The sequence below is a fragment of the Labeo rohita genome, chromosome 17, assembly GCF_022985175.1.
Source record: "Labeo rohita strain BAU-BD-2019 chromosome 17, IGBB_LRoh.1.0, whole genome shotgun sequence".
In the NCBI taxonomy this organism is placed as follows: Eukaryota; Metazoa; Chordata; class Actinopteri; order Cypriniformes; family Cyprinidae; genus Labeo; species Labeo rohita.
This window is the reverse complement of record NC_066885.1, coordinates 26,011,637-26,024,978: the sequence shown is the minus strand read 5'-3', so window position 1 is coordinate 26,024,978 and position 13,342 is coordinate 26,011,637. Positions and strand designations below refer to the sequence as shown.

At 34.8% G+C, this 13,342-nt stretch overlaps 2 protein-coding genes across 2 annotated transcripts in view; one reads left to right on the top strand and one right to left on the bottom strand.

Annotated features, from left to right (window-relative positions):
* The first annotated feature begins 1,675 nt into the window (after positions 1-1,675).
* Positions 1,676-8,873, top strand: prph2la (peripherin 2-like a). Its single transcript, XM_051133194.1, has 4 exons — positions 1,676-1,823; positions 2,192-3,126; positions 3,378-3,624; positions 5,683-8,873. The coding sequence occupies exons 2-4, from the start codon at positions 2,546-2,548 to the stop codon at positions 5,947-5,949; spliced, it is 1,095 nt and encodes a 364-aa protein (XP_050989151.1). The 5' UTR covers positions 1,676-1,823; positions 2,192-2,545; the 3' UTR covers positions 5,950-8,873.
* Positions 8,874-9,227: 354 nt separating this feature from the next.
* ubr1 (ubiquitin protein ligase E3 component n-recognin 1) overlaps positions 9,228-13,342 on the bottom strand; it is a 37,731-nt gene continuing 33,616 nt past the window's right edge. The window contains 5 exon segments of the mRNA XM_051133181.1: positions 9,228-10,526; positions 12,109-12,210; positions 12,686-12,856; positions 12,948-13,025; positions 13,121-13,177. Of these exon segments, the coding sequence (XP_050989138.1) occupies positions 10,385-10,526; positions 12,109-12,210; positions 12,686-12,856; positions 12,948-13,025; positions 13,121-13,177 (550 nt within the window). The 3' untranslated portion in view covers positions 9,228-10,384.

Below are 13,342 nucleotides of genomic sequence, written 5' to 3'. Positions count from 1 at the left end.
TATGTTGTATGCGCTTTCCCCTGCCTCAATCCCCTTTAGGCCTGAATAATCCTTTGGATTTCATTGGCTGTCCGTGCATGTGGTATTACATGAAATATGCATATAAAACATAAAACATAAAACACAAGGAGTCCTTCATATAAAGAATGCCCATGGTATACAAGAAAGCAAACAGCCTCACAGTCTGTTTACTTAGAAATGAGAAATTTAACTGATAAAAGTATATATTTTACGCCCCAAAAGAATCTGTACTTTGTACTTATTTGTTTTTGTTTGTTTGTTTGTTTTGTGTTTTGCTTTGCATTGTTCTGTTTTGGTTTGGTTGTTTGATTATTGTTTGTTTGTGTGATTGATTATTGGGTTTTGTTTTGTTCTGTTTTGCCTTTGTTTTGTTTTTTTTGTGTTTTTTTGTTGTTGTTGTTGTTGTTGTTTTTTTTGTTTTGTGTGTGTGTTGTTTGATTATTTTATTTTTTATTTTTTTAACCTTGATTTGTTCTCTTTTGCCTTTGTTTTTGTGTGTGTGTGTATGTTTTGGTTGATTGATTTGTTCTGTTTTGCCTGTACTTGTTTGTCTTTTGGTTATTTGATTATTGCTTTTTTTCAGTTTTTCCTTTGTTTTTGTTTTTTGTTGTTTCTTAGTGTGTTTTGGTTGTTTGATGTTTTTTTTCCCTTGTTTTGTTCTGTTTTGCCTTAGTTTTTTGTGTTTTGTTTGTTGGATTATTTGATTTTGTTTTTTTTTTTCTTTGTTTTTTTTTTTGTTCTGTTCTGTTCTCTTTTGCCTTTGTTTTTGTGTTTTGTTTTGTATTGTTTTTTTAAATTATGTTTTGCCTTTTTTTTCGTGTTATTTGTTTGATTATTGTTTTTTGTTTGTTTGTGTATTTTACACTCTTGAGAAATGTTTAGTTTAATTTGTTTGTTTGATCTATTTTGCAATATTATTATTTAATTTTAGAAGACAAAATAGTCTTGTGCAAACTATGAGGTATTAGATTGTGTTTGATATAGGTCACATGGTTTTGGTACTTATAAATATTACCTCTGTTTTGGTAGAAATGTCAAATATAATCCCAGTGTTATTTACTGATTGATTAATTAATTGATTGATTGATTAAAAATGGGGACTTATATTTTAAATTATATTATGTAACTAAGCCACTAAGTAAAATGTTTAATATTTGTAATTATGATGTATAAATGACAATATCAATGAAAGAAAATGTGTCATTTTACACAATAATGATATAACAATTAAACTACATGACTTTTAGTAGCTCTCTCCCCTTCTTTATTATCTAACTTACACACACACACACACACACACGTTGTGTTTCCATGTTTTTATGGGGACATTTCATAGGCGTAATTGTTTATATTCTGTACAAACTGTATTTTCTATCGCCCTACACCTAAACCTAGCCCTCACAGGAGACTGTGCACACTTTTACTTTCTCAAAAAAAAAAAAAAAAAAAAAAAACTAATTCTGCATGATTTATAAGCCTGTTTCCTCATACGGACCTAAAAAATGTCTGGACATTTGGTCCCCATAACCAGGTACACACACACACATCCCAGTCAATGAGATTTGTGCTGGTGGCAGAAGGTACTCTTCCAAATCCAACTGGGCTGATTACTGATTAGAAGGAATTATGAGAGAGGTCACAGTTGAGTCTGCGACAGACACTGACACACTCACAAACATCAGTTTTCATCAGCAAACAATGCAAGATTGTTTCACAAAAAACAAGGACATGTGATGGAGAGAAAAAGAAAAATCACTTGGAATTGGGTGGGGTGCCATTGAGCGATGGATAGACATAAATGGGTGAGTAATAAGCTGTTTATTACTACCCTTATGCCGGGATAAGGACAAGCCATGTGCCTGTCCGTTCAGGTTAACTTATTTAGTTTCGTCTGCTATTTTGAGCTTTCGACACTCAGGCCAGGAGTATTCTTAGCTTTATATGGCTAAAAATATTTGCATGATAAAAAAAGATAAAAAGCTAACCCAAAAATGTACTGTAGGACCTAAATGAACTGGATTCATTTAATCCAAAAATATCTTAATATGACTGAGTCTGTATCCTTCTATTTTTATAAAGACTCATAAAGTTATGCAATCATGTTCTTCTCAATAGCCACCCATTGTCTTGGCTGTTGCTAAGGATTTTTCTCTCTCTTTTTGCCTCTTAGGTGTACATTTGCAAAAATGGAATAATTTCATGTTTTAATGTGTTCGTAAAAGACCTCACATGGCGTCTCCAAACAGTTTGACAGATCTCAGAAGCCAGAAACTACTGATATCCAGTTCTTTCAATTTAAATGAATGAGCATGAATACTTATTGGAGATTGTGGTTCTTTCCATTGATTGACACTCACTAATTTAGCTTGAGAAGCTAATTGCTTAGAAGAATTAGTCCATTCATGTCATCCTCTGTAGGAACCTTGTGTACCTCATTGACGTACATCTAAAATTACTAGTTTAGCTGATTTTTGTGACTTTCACAAGATCAGTTATATCACAGGTTCTCCGAAACTTTGGTAAAATGGCTGTGCTGCCAATAAAACTCACCAAAACCAAGAGAGACAAACTAGCCCAGGTTTTGTGGGTACTAAACTGGATATCCGTCGTAACAGGTATCATCCTCTTTAGCTTGGGCATCTTTCTGAAAGTTGAAATTAACAAGCGGCAGGATCTAATGGCTGAGCACCTGCTCCAATCTGTGCCAAACATGCTAATTGCCGTTGGACTTATAGCCTGCATGATTAACTTTTTGGGAGGAAAGATCTGCTATGACTGCGTGGACACCAACAAGTTCTTACGCTGGAAGTTGGTGATGCTCCCGTACATCATTTGCACGTTTTTCTTCACTCTGAGTGTGCTCGTGGGTGCCTTGATGTGCTACAGCATGCACGGACAGCTGGAGGAAGCGCTAACGTTGGGTCTACGTGATGCTATGCGTTACTATAAGGACACGGACACTCCAGGCCGCTGCTTCTTGAAGCACACAGTAGACCTGCTGCAGATCCAGTTTCAATGCTGTGGGAACGAGGGCTACAGAGACTGGTTCCAGATCCAGTGGGTCAGCAACCGATATTTAGATATGTCTCAACGGAAAGTGGTAGAGTAAGTTGTGTCTGGAAAAAAATGGGTATTTTAATTGTTAATAGTTCTTAAAATATTTAGAAGAGTCCTAATATATATTAAAACAATAATAAATTGATGGGTGTAATAAAATGATTTCAGTGCAAATACCCTTTATTTGCATTTTATGTATCAGGAACACAGTTAAAGTTCAAATATGACCCATGAAGACAAAGTTACGTTAATAACAATGGCATTTTCACAATTTTACAATTGTATTTTTTTCTTACTAGTCGTCTACGAAGCAACGTTGAGGGAAAATATTTAATGGATGGAGTTCCCTTCAGCTGCTGCAACGTCAATTCTCCTCGACCGTGCATTCAGTACCAAATTACCAATAACTCCGCCCACTTTAATTACGACTTCCAGACAGAGGAGCTCAACCTGTGGATGAGAGGATGTCGTCAGGCTCTGCTAGATTATTACACCAACATCATGCATTCTGTCGGCCTGACAGTTCTGATCATCTGGCTCTTTGAGGTTGGTTGTGTCTATTACTTTGGCAATATGTAGGGAAGTATTCAGTATTATTCTTAGGATCTCTACACTATACTCTAAAAAAACCTGGGTTAAAAACAACCATTTCTGGGTTATTTGGCAACCCAGCAATAGGTAAATATTGGATAGAATACATGCTGGGCTATTTTGAACCTGTTAAAGGTTTTTCACATATAACAGCGAAGTCATGTCCTGTTTTGCCTTGGTCGTGTATTCGTCTGGTAAGAGGTAAAACTTCCATAGTGGTGCCAGCACGTTGTTCGCTTTGAGTGTAGATCCGCTGCGTTGTAAATGCTGCGTTTGTAGAAGGCTAGCTTTCTAAGCAGATGTTAGCTGTGACATACATTTAAACAAAAAAAAAAAAAAAAGGACAAATGTGAGACTACAGATGGTTTTCTATTATATAGTGATAATTTGAAAGGAATACAATGTAATACAACCTTTAATTTCATTCAGGAAGTTTCCTGTCTGTCAGTTTTCTCTCAGGACAGAACACAAAATGACCACTGACAAATGTAACCAGTTTTAAGCGGTGTGGCACAGACTACCCAACACTGGGTTACACTAACCCAGCACTGGGTAGGTATGTGAGGGGGTTCATCATTTGTAATGACAGTAAAAATGACAACAACAGTGTTACAATAAACTATTCAGCACCTGGGTAAAAAGTAACCCAATAAAATGACCCAACAAGCTGAGCCCAGCATTTAGATTAAAAAATAATACAGCACGTTTAGAGTACAGAAAAATTACCCAGCATCTGGGTGAAAATATTTTAAAAATGACCCAGTAAAATTACCCAACAGGTTGAACCCAACATTTGGGTAAAAAAAAAATAATAAAAAAAAAAATAACCCAGTATTTTTTTTTTTTTTTTTTTTGAGTGCAGAAAAACTAACCAGCATCTGGGTAAAAAATAATAAAAACAACCCAATAAAATGACTTAACAGGCTGAACCCATCATTTGGGTTACAAAATAACCCAGCATTTTTTTTAGGAGTGCAGAAAAATTACCCAGTACCTGGGTAAAAATATTACAAACAACCCAATAAAATGACTTAACAGGCTGAACCCAGCATTTGGGATAAATGCATTTTTAGAATGCAGAAAAACTACCCAGCACCTGCGTGAAAATATAAAAAATAACCCAGCATTTTTTAGAGTACAGAAAAACTACCCAGCACCTGGGTAAAATATTAAAAATAACCCAATAAAATGACCCAACAAACTAAACCCAGCATTTGGGTTCTAAAAATGCATTTTTAGAGTGCAGAAGAACTACCCAGCACCTGGGTAAAAATATAAAGAAAAATAACTCAATAGAAAGCCCAGCATTTGGGTTAAAAAAACCCCCAGCATTTTTAGAGTGTAGAAAAACGACCCAGAACCTGGGTAAAAAATATTAAAAATAACCCAGTAAAATGACCCAACAAACTAAACCCAGCATTTGGATTATAAAAATGTATTTTTAGAGTGCAGAAATACTACCCAGCACCTGGGTAAAAATATTAAAAATAACCCAATGAAATGACCCAACAAACTAAACCCAGCATTTGGGTTCTAAAAATGCATTTTTAGAGTGCAGAAGAACTACCCAGCACCTGGGTAAAAATATAAAGAAAAATAACTCAATAGAAAGCCCAGCATTTGGGTTAAAAAAAACCCCAGCATTTTTAGAGTGTAGAAAAACGACCCAGAACCTGGGTAAAAAATATTAAAAATAACCAAATAAAGTGACCCAATGAGCTGAACCTAGCATTTGGGATAAAAATAACCCAGCATTTTTAGAGTATAATAAAAAGAAAGGGACAACACATTGTCTTTATAAAAATCTGCTCTGGTTGCGTGACCTAATCCAATCCTGGAATTGTACACTCATTTTATAATCTGCTTTACGCACCAGTCACTCCAATCCCACAGCATCCTGTAAAGCACATGACTGCCTTACAAAGGACGACGTGAAGCTTCACTGTGAACTGTAGCATAGTTTCAGGTTGTCTAGGTTTTTTTTTGACTAGGCATAATTTTCTTTTCCGACAGCTCTCTGTATTAACGGGGGTCCGTTACCTTCAAACGTCTCTGGAGAACGTGCTGCGCCAGGGAGACCCTGAGTGCGAGTCTGACGGGTGGCTTCTCGAGAACAGCTTTGTGGAGACGGCTCGCTCTAATTTCAACATCATCAAACACCTGGGCAAGTTCAATCAGATCAACATAACCAACAATGGAGATCCAAACATTGACAAACCACCTACAGCACACTATGGTCCAGACAATGTGCCTCCAAAGCCTCTTCCAACAGCCAGTTAGGCCTTAAGATTGCTTTTTCTGGCCAGAAACATTACATACGTCACAGAGGACTGGGCTCTGATGCTATATGACTTTAAACTTATGAAATGATTGGGTGAAAATTGAGATGGCATTGTAAAGCAAGAACAGTGATATTACAACATACAACATACGTAAGGGTTGCTGTAATTTAACATGTAAGAACTTAACCAAGTACTGTTTTAACACACAAGGCCTTCAGAGTCTTAAAATGTATAAACTGCCTCTCATTAAGAATACAACAGTTTTAATTATTTTGTGTTTTAGAGAAACTTGTGTGACTAGTGTGATTACCAAAGAGTATCACTGGATTTCTTTAGAGCTAAATTTTTAGCTGTAGGTTTTTAATTAATGAGTAACTTAAAGCAACTGTACGTTTTTTACTTTGAAATATCAGTTTCAAAAACATTCTGATGGTATCCACCTTATTTTTCAATGTAGAGGAATGTCTGGTTCATAATCCACCATAGGGAAATAATGAGAAGAATATCGAAATGCGGTAAACGGTAAAACAGTTAGCACTACAAACCAGTGTGTTCATAATTAAGATAATACATTAAAATAATATGGTAAGACACACAATTTGCAATATCAAGCAGCAAAACGAGCTTTTTGTGCAGCTAAAAATAGCTGGAATTGGATGAGACCAGAAGCCAGACACAAAAAATGTACAAATGGCTGCACCCACTCTTATGGGAAAAATAAGGTGGATACTGACTTCTAATAAGGCGGATAGCATTTCTTTCCTACAATCCTCCCAAACGTCTGTTCTGGCGGTGTGTAAGTTTGTTGTGAACAGTAGAGGGCCCCATAATACACAAAACTACACTGCCAGTGCAAAGTTTTTGAACAGTAAGATTATGTTTTTTAAACAAGTCTCTTCTGCTCACCAAGCCTGTGTTTATTTAAAATCAGGGGTGCAAAAACAGTAAAATTTTGAAATATTTTTTACTGTAATAAATATTTCAAAATTTAAAAAAAAATAAATAAATAACCGCTTTCTATTTGAATATACACTACCGTTCAAAAGTTTGGGGTCAGTAAGACTTGTAATAGTCTTTAAAGAAGTCTCTTATGCTCATCAAGGCTGCATTTATTTGATTAAAAATATAGAAAAAAAACAGTAATATTGCAAAATGTTTTTACAATATAAAATAATGTTTTTTTATTTTAACGTACTTTAAAATAGAATTTATTCCTGTGATGAAAAGCTGAATTTTTATCAGCTGTTACTCCAGTCTTAAGTGTCACATGATCCTTCAGAAATCATTCAAATATGCGGATTTATTATTAGAATGATCAATGTTGGATAATATCAACAGTTGTGCTGCCAAATATTTTTTGGAACCTGTGATTTTTCTTTTCAGGATTCTTTCATGAATAACAAGTTTAAAAAGTACAGTGTTTATTCAAAATATAAATTAAATTATTTAAATTATTAACTTTTAATAAACTTTTAATTATTAACTTAATACATTCTAGGTGAATAAAAGTATTAATTTCTTAAAAAATAAATAAATAAATAAATAAAAAATAAAAATGTACTGACCCCAAACTTTTGAACGGTAGTGTATGTTAAAATGGAATTTATTCATGTGATTAAAGCTAAATTTTCAGCATCATTACTCCAGTCTTCAGTGTCACATGATCCTTCAGAAATCATTCTAATATGCTGATTTGCTGTTCAAGAAACATTTATTATTACTATTATTGTCAATATTTAATGGGGGGGGGTGCTTTAAAATGATCAAAAGTGCTAATAAAGACATTTATACTGTTACGAAAGATTGCTATTTCAGATAATGCTGTTTCTTCTTCTCTTTTCTTCTTTCTATTCATCAAAGAAACCTGAAAAAGAAATCCGCTCAGCTGTTTTCTTCAGTGTTATATATATATATATATATATATATATATATATATACATATTTATTTATTTGAGCAGCAAATCTGAATATTAAAATGATTTCTGAAGGATCATATGACTGGAGCAATGAGGATAAAAAAATTCAGCTTTAAATCACAGAAATAAATTACATTTTACACTATAATCAAATCAAAAACAGTTGTTTTAAGTAGTAAAAATATTTCAAAATATTACCGTTTTTGCTGTACTTTAAATCAAATAAGTGCAGGCTTGGTGAGCAGAAGAGACTTCTTTTAAAAACATTAAAATTCTTCGGTAACACTTTACAATAAGGTGTCATTTGTTAACATTAGTTAACGTATAAACTAACTCGAACAAAACATTTATTACACTATTTATTAATATATGTTAGTTAATAAAAATACAGTTGTTCATTGTTAATTCATGTTACTTCACAGTGCATTGACTAATGTTAACAAACACAACTTGTGATTTTAATAATGCATTAGTAAATGCTGAAATTCACATTAACTAAGATTAGTAAATGGTGTAGAAGTATTGTTCATTCTTAGTTCATGTTAACTAATCAACCTTATTGTAAAGTGTTACCAATTCTTTTGACTGGAAGTGCACATAGTTTCCCCATTCTCTCTCTTTTTCAATATTTCAATGAAATCAATCTGTCATCTTACTTATTACCTGTACAAAAAAAAAGCCACCAAGAATTCTTATTTCATGCCTTGGTTTCGTGCCTAAAGCCAGGTATTGTAATGACTGGTGAAAAAACTAAAACACATTTTCCAAAGATGTATATTTTATAAACATATTTTTACAAAGCACACCCATGCCTAAAATTATAATGATTATGTAATGACAATAAATACAACATGTAAACTGAATTAATACATTATTAAAGAGCTTTTAAGTTTTGGTTGCAGTTGATTGAATCACTTGCATTTACATGCTCCTTCACTTTTAAAAACAAATGTTCCAAAAGGAGTTTTTACAGTGATTTTCAGTTCCTCAAAGAACATTTCAGAGAACAGTTTTTAAAATAACCAATTATTTCATAGTGTGAAGAACATTTTAATAATCTAAAGAACTTTTATAATAAAGAATCATGGAAAGGTTCCTTGAATGTCAAAGGTTCTTCATGGAACCATATGCCAATACTTTTAAAGAGTGTTTTTATACACATGCATTATACGTAATCAAATAATTCACAAAAACAAAGGATTTCTTGTTTTTAATATCTGACAGAAACACCCATCAATCGTAGTTAGCAAATCATTTAAATAACTTGAAAACCTGAATAAATAATCAAGTACAGATAATTGATAAACACATTAATTTAACTCGACTACAGAATGTGAAGTGAAAGAGATCAGAACAGTCATGTCACTCAGTAGTTTATTTCATGTACATATGAAGTTTAAAGCAAATTAAAATCTCACACCTTGAACCAGATCATGGAATTAAAAAAAATAATAATAATAATAGACTTGGACTGACACTCAAGAAAAGCACTTGTGTTTGATTTAGTACATATTGACAAGTGAAATATATTTGAATTTACATTGTCGTATGTGATTGACTTAATTTTTTTGTTTCTTAATTTAAATCACAGCTGCATTCTTATAGCAAAATAGCATCATCTAATTATACATTATTGTTTATATACATGTTTATGTGACAGCCATAGCATGAGTGAATCTCATTAAAACCTGTCAACAATATACCTGGGTCATATTTCACCCCAAAATCAAAAGAAATAAGAGCATTTGGTTAAATTAAATGATGTCTGTAATTCATTACTGTAACAAATCTTATTGTCAGTAATGTAAGAAAAAAATATTTACTTCATTATTATTTTTTATTGTTATTATAATTGACTTTTTGGCTTATGCTGACATGATTTTAAAAGTGTAGTAATTTTATAATAACGATAAGAATTTAAAAAGAAAACAAGTCAATGAAAAACATTATTTTATTCTTATTTTTGCGGGGTAGCGTGTGACCCAGACATGTTTTTGCGAGATTCACCTGAGAACATAAGTCACTAAACAGCTTCTCACGCAGAAACACCGAATATACTTTTTTACGATGAGGGCAGCTCTGCATAATTAAGTAGTACAGATATTATATTCACATGAATAAAAATGACACAGATGAAAGAAATAGCAAAAAAGGCTATAGCAGGGAGAGGACTAGCATTTCACTGACATTTAAAAAAAGAACGGTTTGCGTTTTGTAGTGGCGCGAGGCCCTCGATAAATCTTTACACCCTGAAAACAAATGCAACAACACCACAATGAGCGAAAAGAAGAGTGTAGATCTGCAACCCAAGCTAATAAATAAAGAGGCGAGAGAACACATTCACTTCTTTAATATCTTTTATGGGCCTGTTTAGTGTGATTACCCATAATGCACTGGCTGCTGGAAAACACAGCAGTAAGTAGAGAAGAAGTGAGGGAGTTTACTCCTCGCAGTCAGGCGCAGGATAACCGAATGCGGTGTTTGTGCGTTACGCACTTCTTCTGCCCGTCTTGGAGCTTAAAGCATCTGCCACTCAAAGGGGAACATGACGTTGAGGACCTCCAGACTGCGGGCGATTTCCTCCAGGACGCAGTGCTGCTGCCACATATGAAGCAGTTTGCGGTAGCGCTCCGGACACAAGTGCAGCGGATTCCCACGCCTAGCAAAGCACAAACAAATACAGCTTAGCATTATTGCTAATAAATCATAAACTTTCAAAACACGTTTAAAGGCACTCTTTGCCCAAAAATTCTGTCATTAAATACTTAAATACATTAAATACTTCTGTCATCCTTATGTTTTTCCAAACTCGTAAGACCATCGTTTATCTTCAGAACACAAATGAAGAAATTTTTGATAAAATACGACAGTTTTTTGACCTTGTATAGACAGCAGTGCAACCGTCACATATTCATGACCCAGAAAGGTAGTAAGAACATTGCTAAAATAGTCCATTTATAGTCCGCAAGAGTTTATTTTCTTTGCACACAAAAAGTATTCTCATAGCTTCACAACATTACGGTTGAACCACTGATGTCACATGGACTATTTTAATGAGGTCCTTACGACCTTTCCGGGCCTTAAACAAGTCAGTTGTGTTGCTGTCTGTGCAGGGTCAGAAAACTCTCAGATTTCATCAAAAATATCTTAATTTGTGTTCTGAAGATGAACGAAGGTCTTACGCATTTGTAACAACATGAGAGTGAGTAATTAATGACAGAATTTTAATTTTGGGGTGAACTGTCCCTTTAAAGGAGAAGTTCACTTCCAAAACAAAGATTCACATATATTGTACTCACAACCGTTGTCATCCAAGATGTTCATGTCCTTCTTTCTTCAGTCGTAAAGAAATTATGTTTTAGAGGAAAACATTTCAGGATTTTTCTCCATATAATGGACTGATATAGTGCCCCGATTTTGAACTTCCAAAGTGCAGTTTAAATGCGGCTCCAAACGATCTCAAATGCGGTTGTAAACGATCCCAGTCGAGGAAGAAGGGTCTTATCTAGCGAAACGATTGGTTATTTTCATTAAAACAAAAATACAAGGTAAATACAGTTAGAGTATGTCGAAAAAAGAAGATCAAACACCCTTAACAAAAAACATAAAACAGCAATATAGGAAGTTGAGGGAGAACATGAGATGGGAGTTTTTCGACATACCCTAACTGTCATGAACCGGAACAAAAACAGTTCAGGCAGAGTAAGACAAGACGAGCGTTTGACATTAAAATGATATAAACTATTATTTTTATGAAAATAACCAATTGTTTCGCTAGAGTAGGCCCTTCTTCCTCGGCTGGGATCGTTTACAACAGCATTTGGGATCGTTTGAATCTGCATTTAAACTGCATTTTGGAAGTTCAAACTCGGGGCACCATATCAGTCCATTATATGGAGAAAAATGCTGAAATGTTTAACTCAAAAAACATTTCTTTACAACTGAAGAAAGACAGACGTGAACATCTTGGATGACAATGGGGTGAGTACATTAACTGTACATTTTTGTTCTGAAAGTGGACTTCTTTCATTTCTTTTTAGTTGGAATAAGACAGACATCAAGAACATCTTGATGACATGGTGGTGAGTAAATCATCAGGAAATGTTCATTCTTGAAGTGAACTTCTGCTTTAAAGCACATTCAAAGGCATTGTCTAGAGTCCGTCTGTTACTGCTGTGTAGCAGGTTAGTGACTCCTAACTACTACTAGGAGCTAACGTAGAAATTCACAATGAAGGTTACACAAGCTGAGGGTCTGTTTCTCCATAGTCATCAAGGTAAGGTGCTGGATAGGGACTGCCCCGTGTCTTACTGGCCATCAAGATGATCTCACACTCTCGAACCCTGTTTAGAAACACAGAAACGAGAGTGTTATTATCAATGGTTATTCGTATTTATTTCTTTACATCAACCTACCCCAACACACATTATTTGGTAAAAAAAGGCTGTGTAAGTACTTCTTTTGAATTAGTAATTACTCCATCACTGCTGTAATCTAGAAGTACTACATTAGTCAGGATGTCATTGCCATGTGACCCTACTGTACCAGCATCAGCTGCATTGCCTCACTGCTATTAACTGCAAATCCTCTTCTGCAGCCTCATGAAATAGTAGTGTGTCCACTGGATGTGCACTTCAGAATTTCTCCATAAACAGTAGGTGATCTGGCTATGTCTTGCCTACCATTTTATGAATGCTGTGAAATCAAACATACTGCTCCTTTTTGTCTACTGTATACCAAGGAAGCATGCGATTTTGAATGCAGCCACAGGTGGATTCCACAGGTTCAGCTGTTTTTTTTCTCTCTTCTTCCTCTCACCTGAGAAACATTCCCACTCCAGCCCCACAGATGGCGGCGTGAGCCGTGCAGGCGCCCACTTCCTCCCCATTCTGCTGCACCTGACAGCAGGGGCTCTGTGCACACAGCATAACCCCGCACAGCAGACACAAAGTCGGGTGCTTTCGCTCGTCATCTGATGAGTTTGGACATCTACGGGCGAAGAGAAAAAGTAACGGGTAACATCTGATTAATCAACTCACTCAGTGGACAATATAATCAATCTTTTGCTGAAAGTACTTACTTAAAATGACTAGCTTGGTTGAGCAACACACTGTAGTCCTCTGGAAGATCTATAAGCCTGTTTCTCTTACGAGGATACCTGAACAACAGGTGGGAAATTCAGTTAAATTACTGTTGAAATAATGAGGAAGTGAGTTAACTATCAAACAGAGGAGAGCTTAAGTGTCATCTAACCTGATGATTTGCATTTCACCTTTGAGGGCTTTGGATATGGCTGTATTTCCACACCACCTGACACACAGAAACACATATCATATTATAATTAAAGTGAATGGAGAGATAAATATACTGTACAGAATTAGGAATTTAGAAATATCTGTCTTGAAGAAAACAAGCTTTGAGAGGCCCTACAATTCAGTGATTTGACTGATTACATCTCACAATTCGGACTTTTTT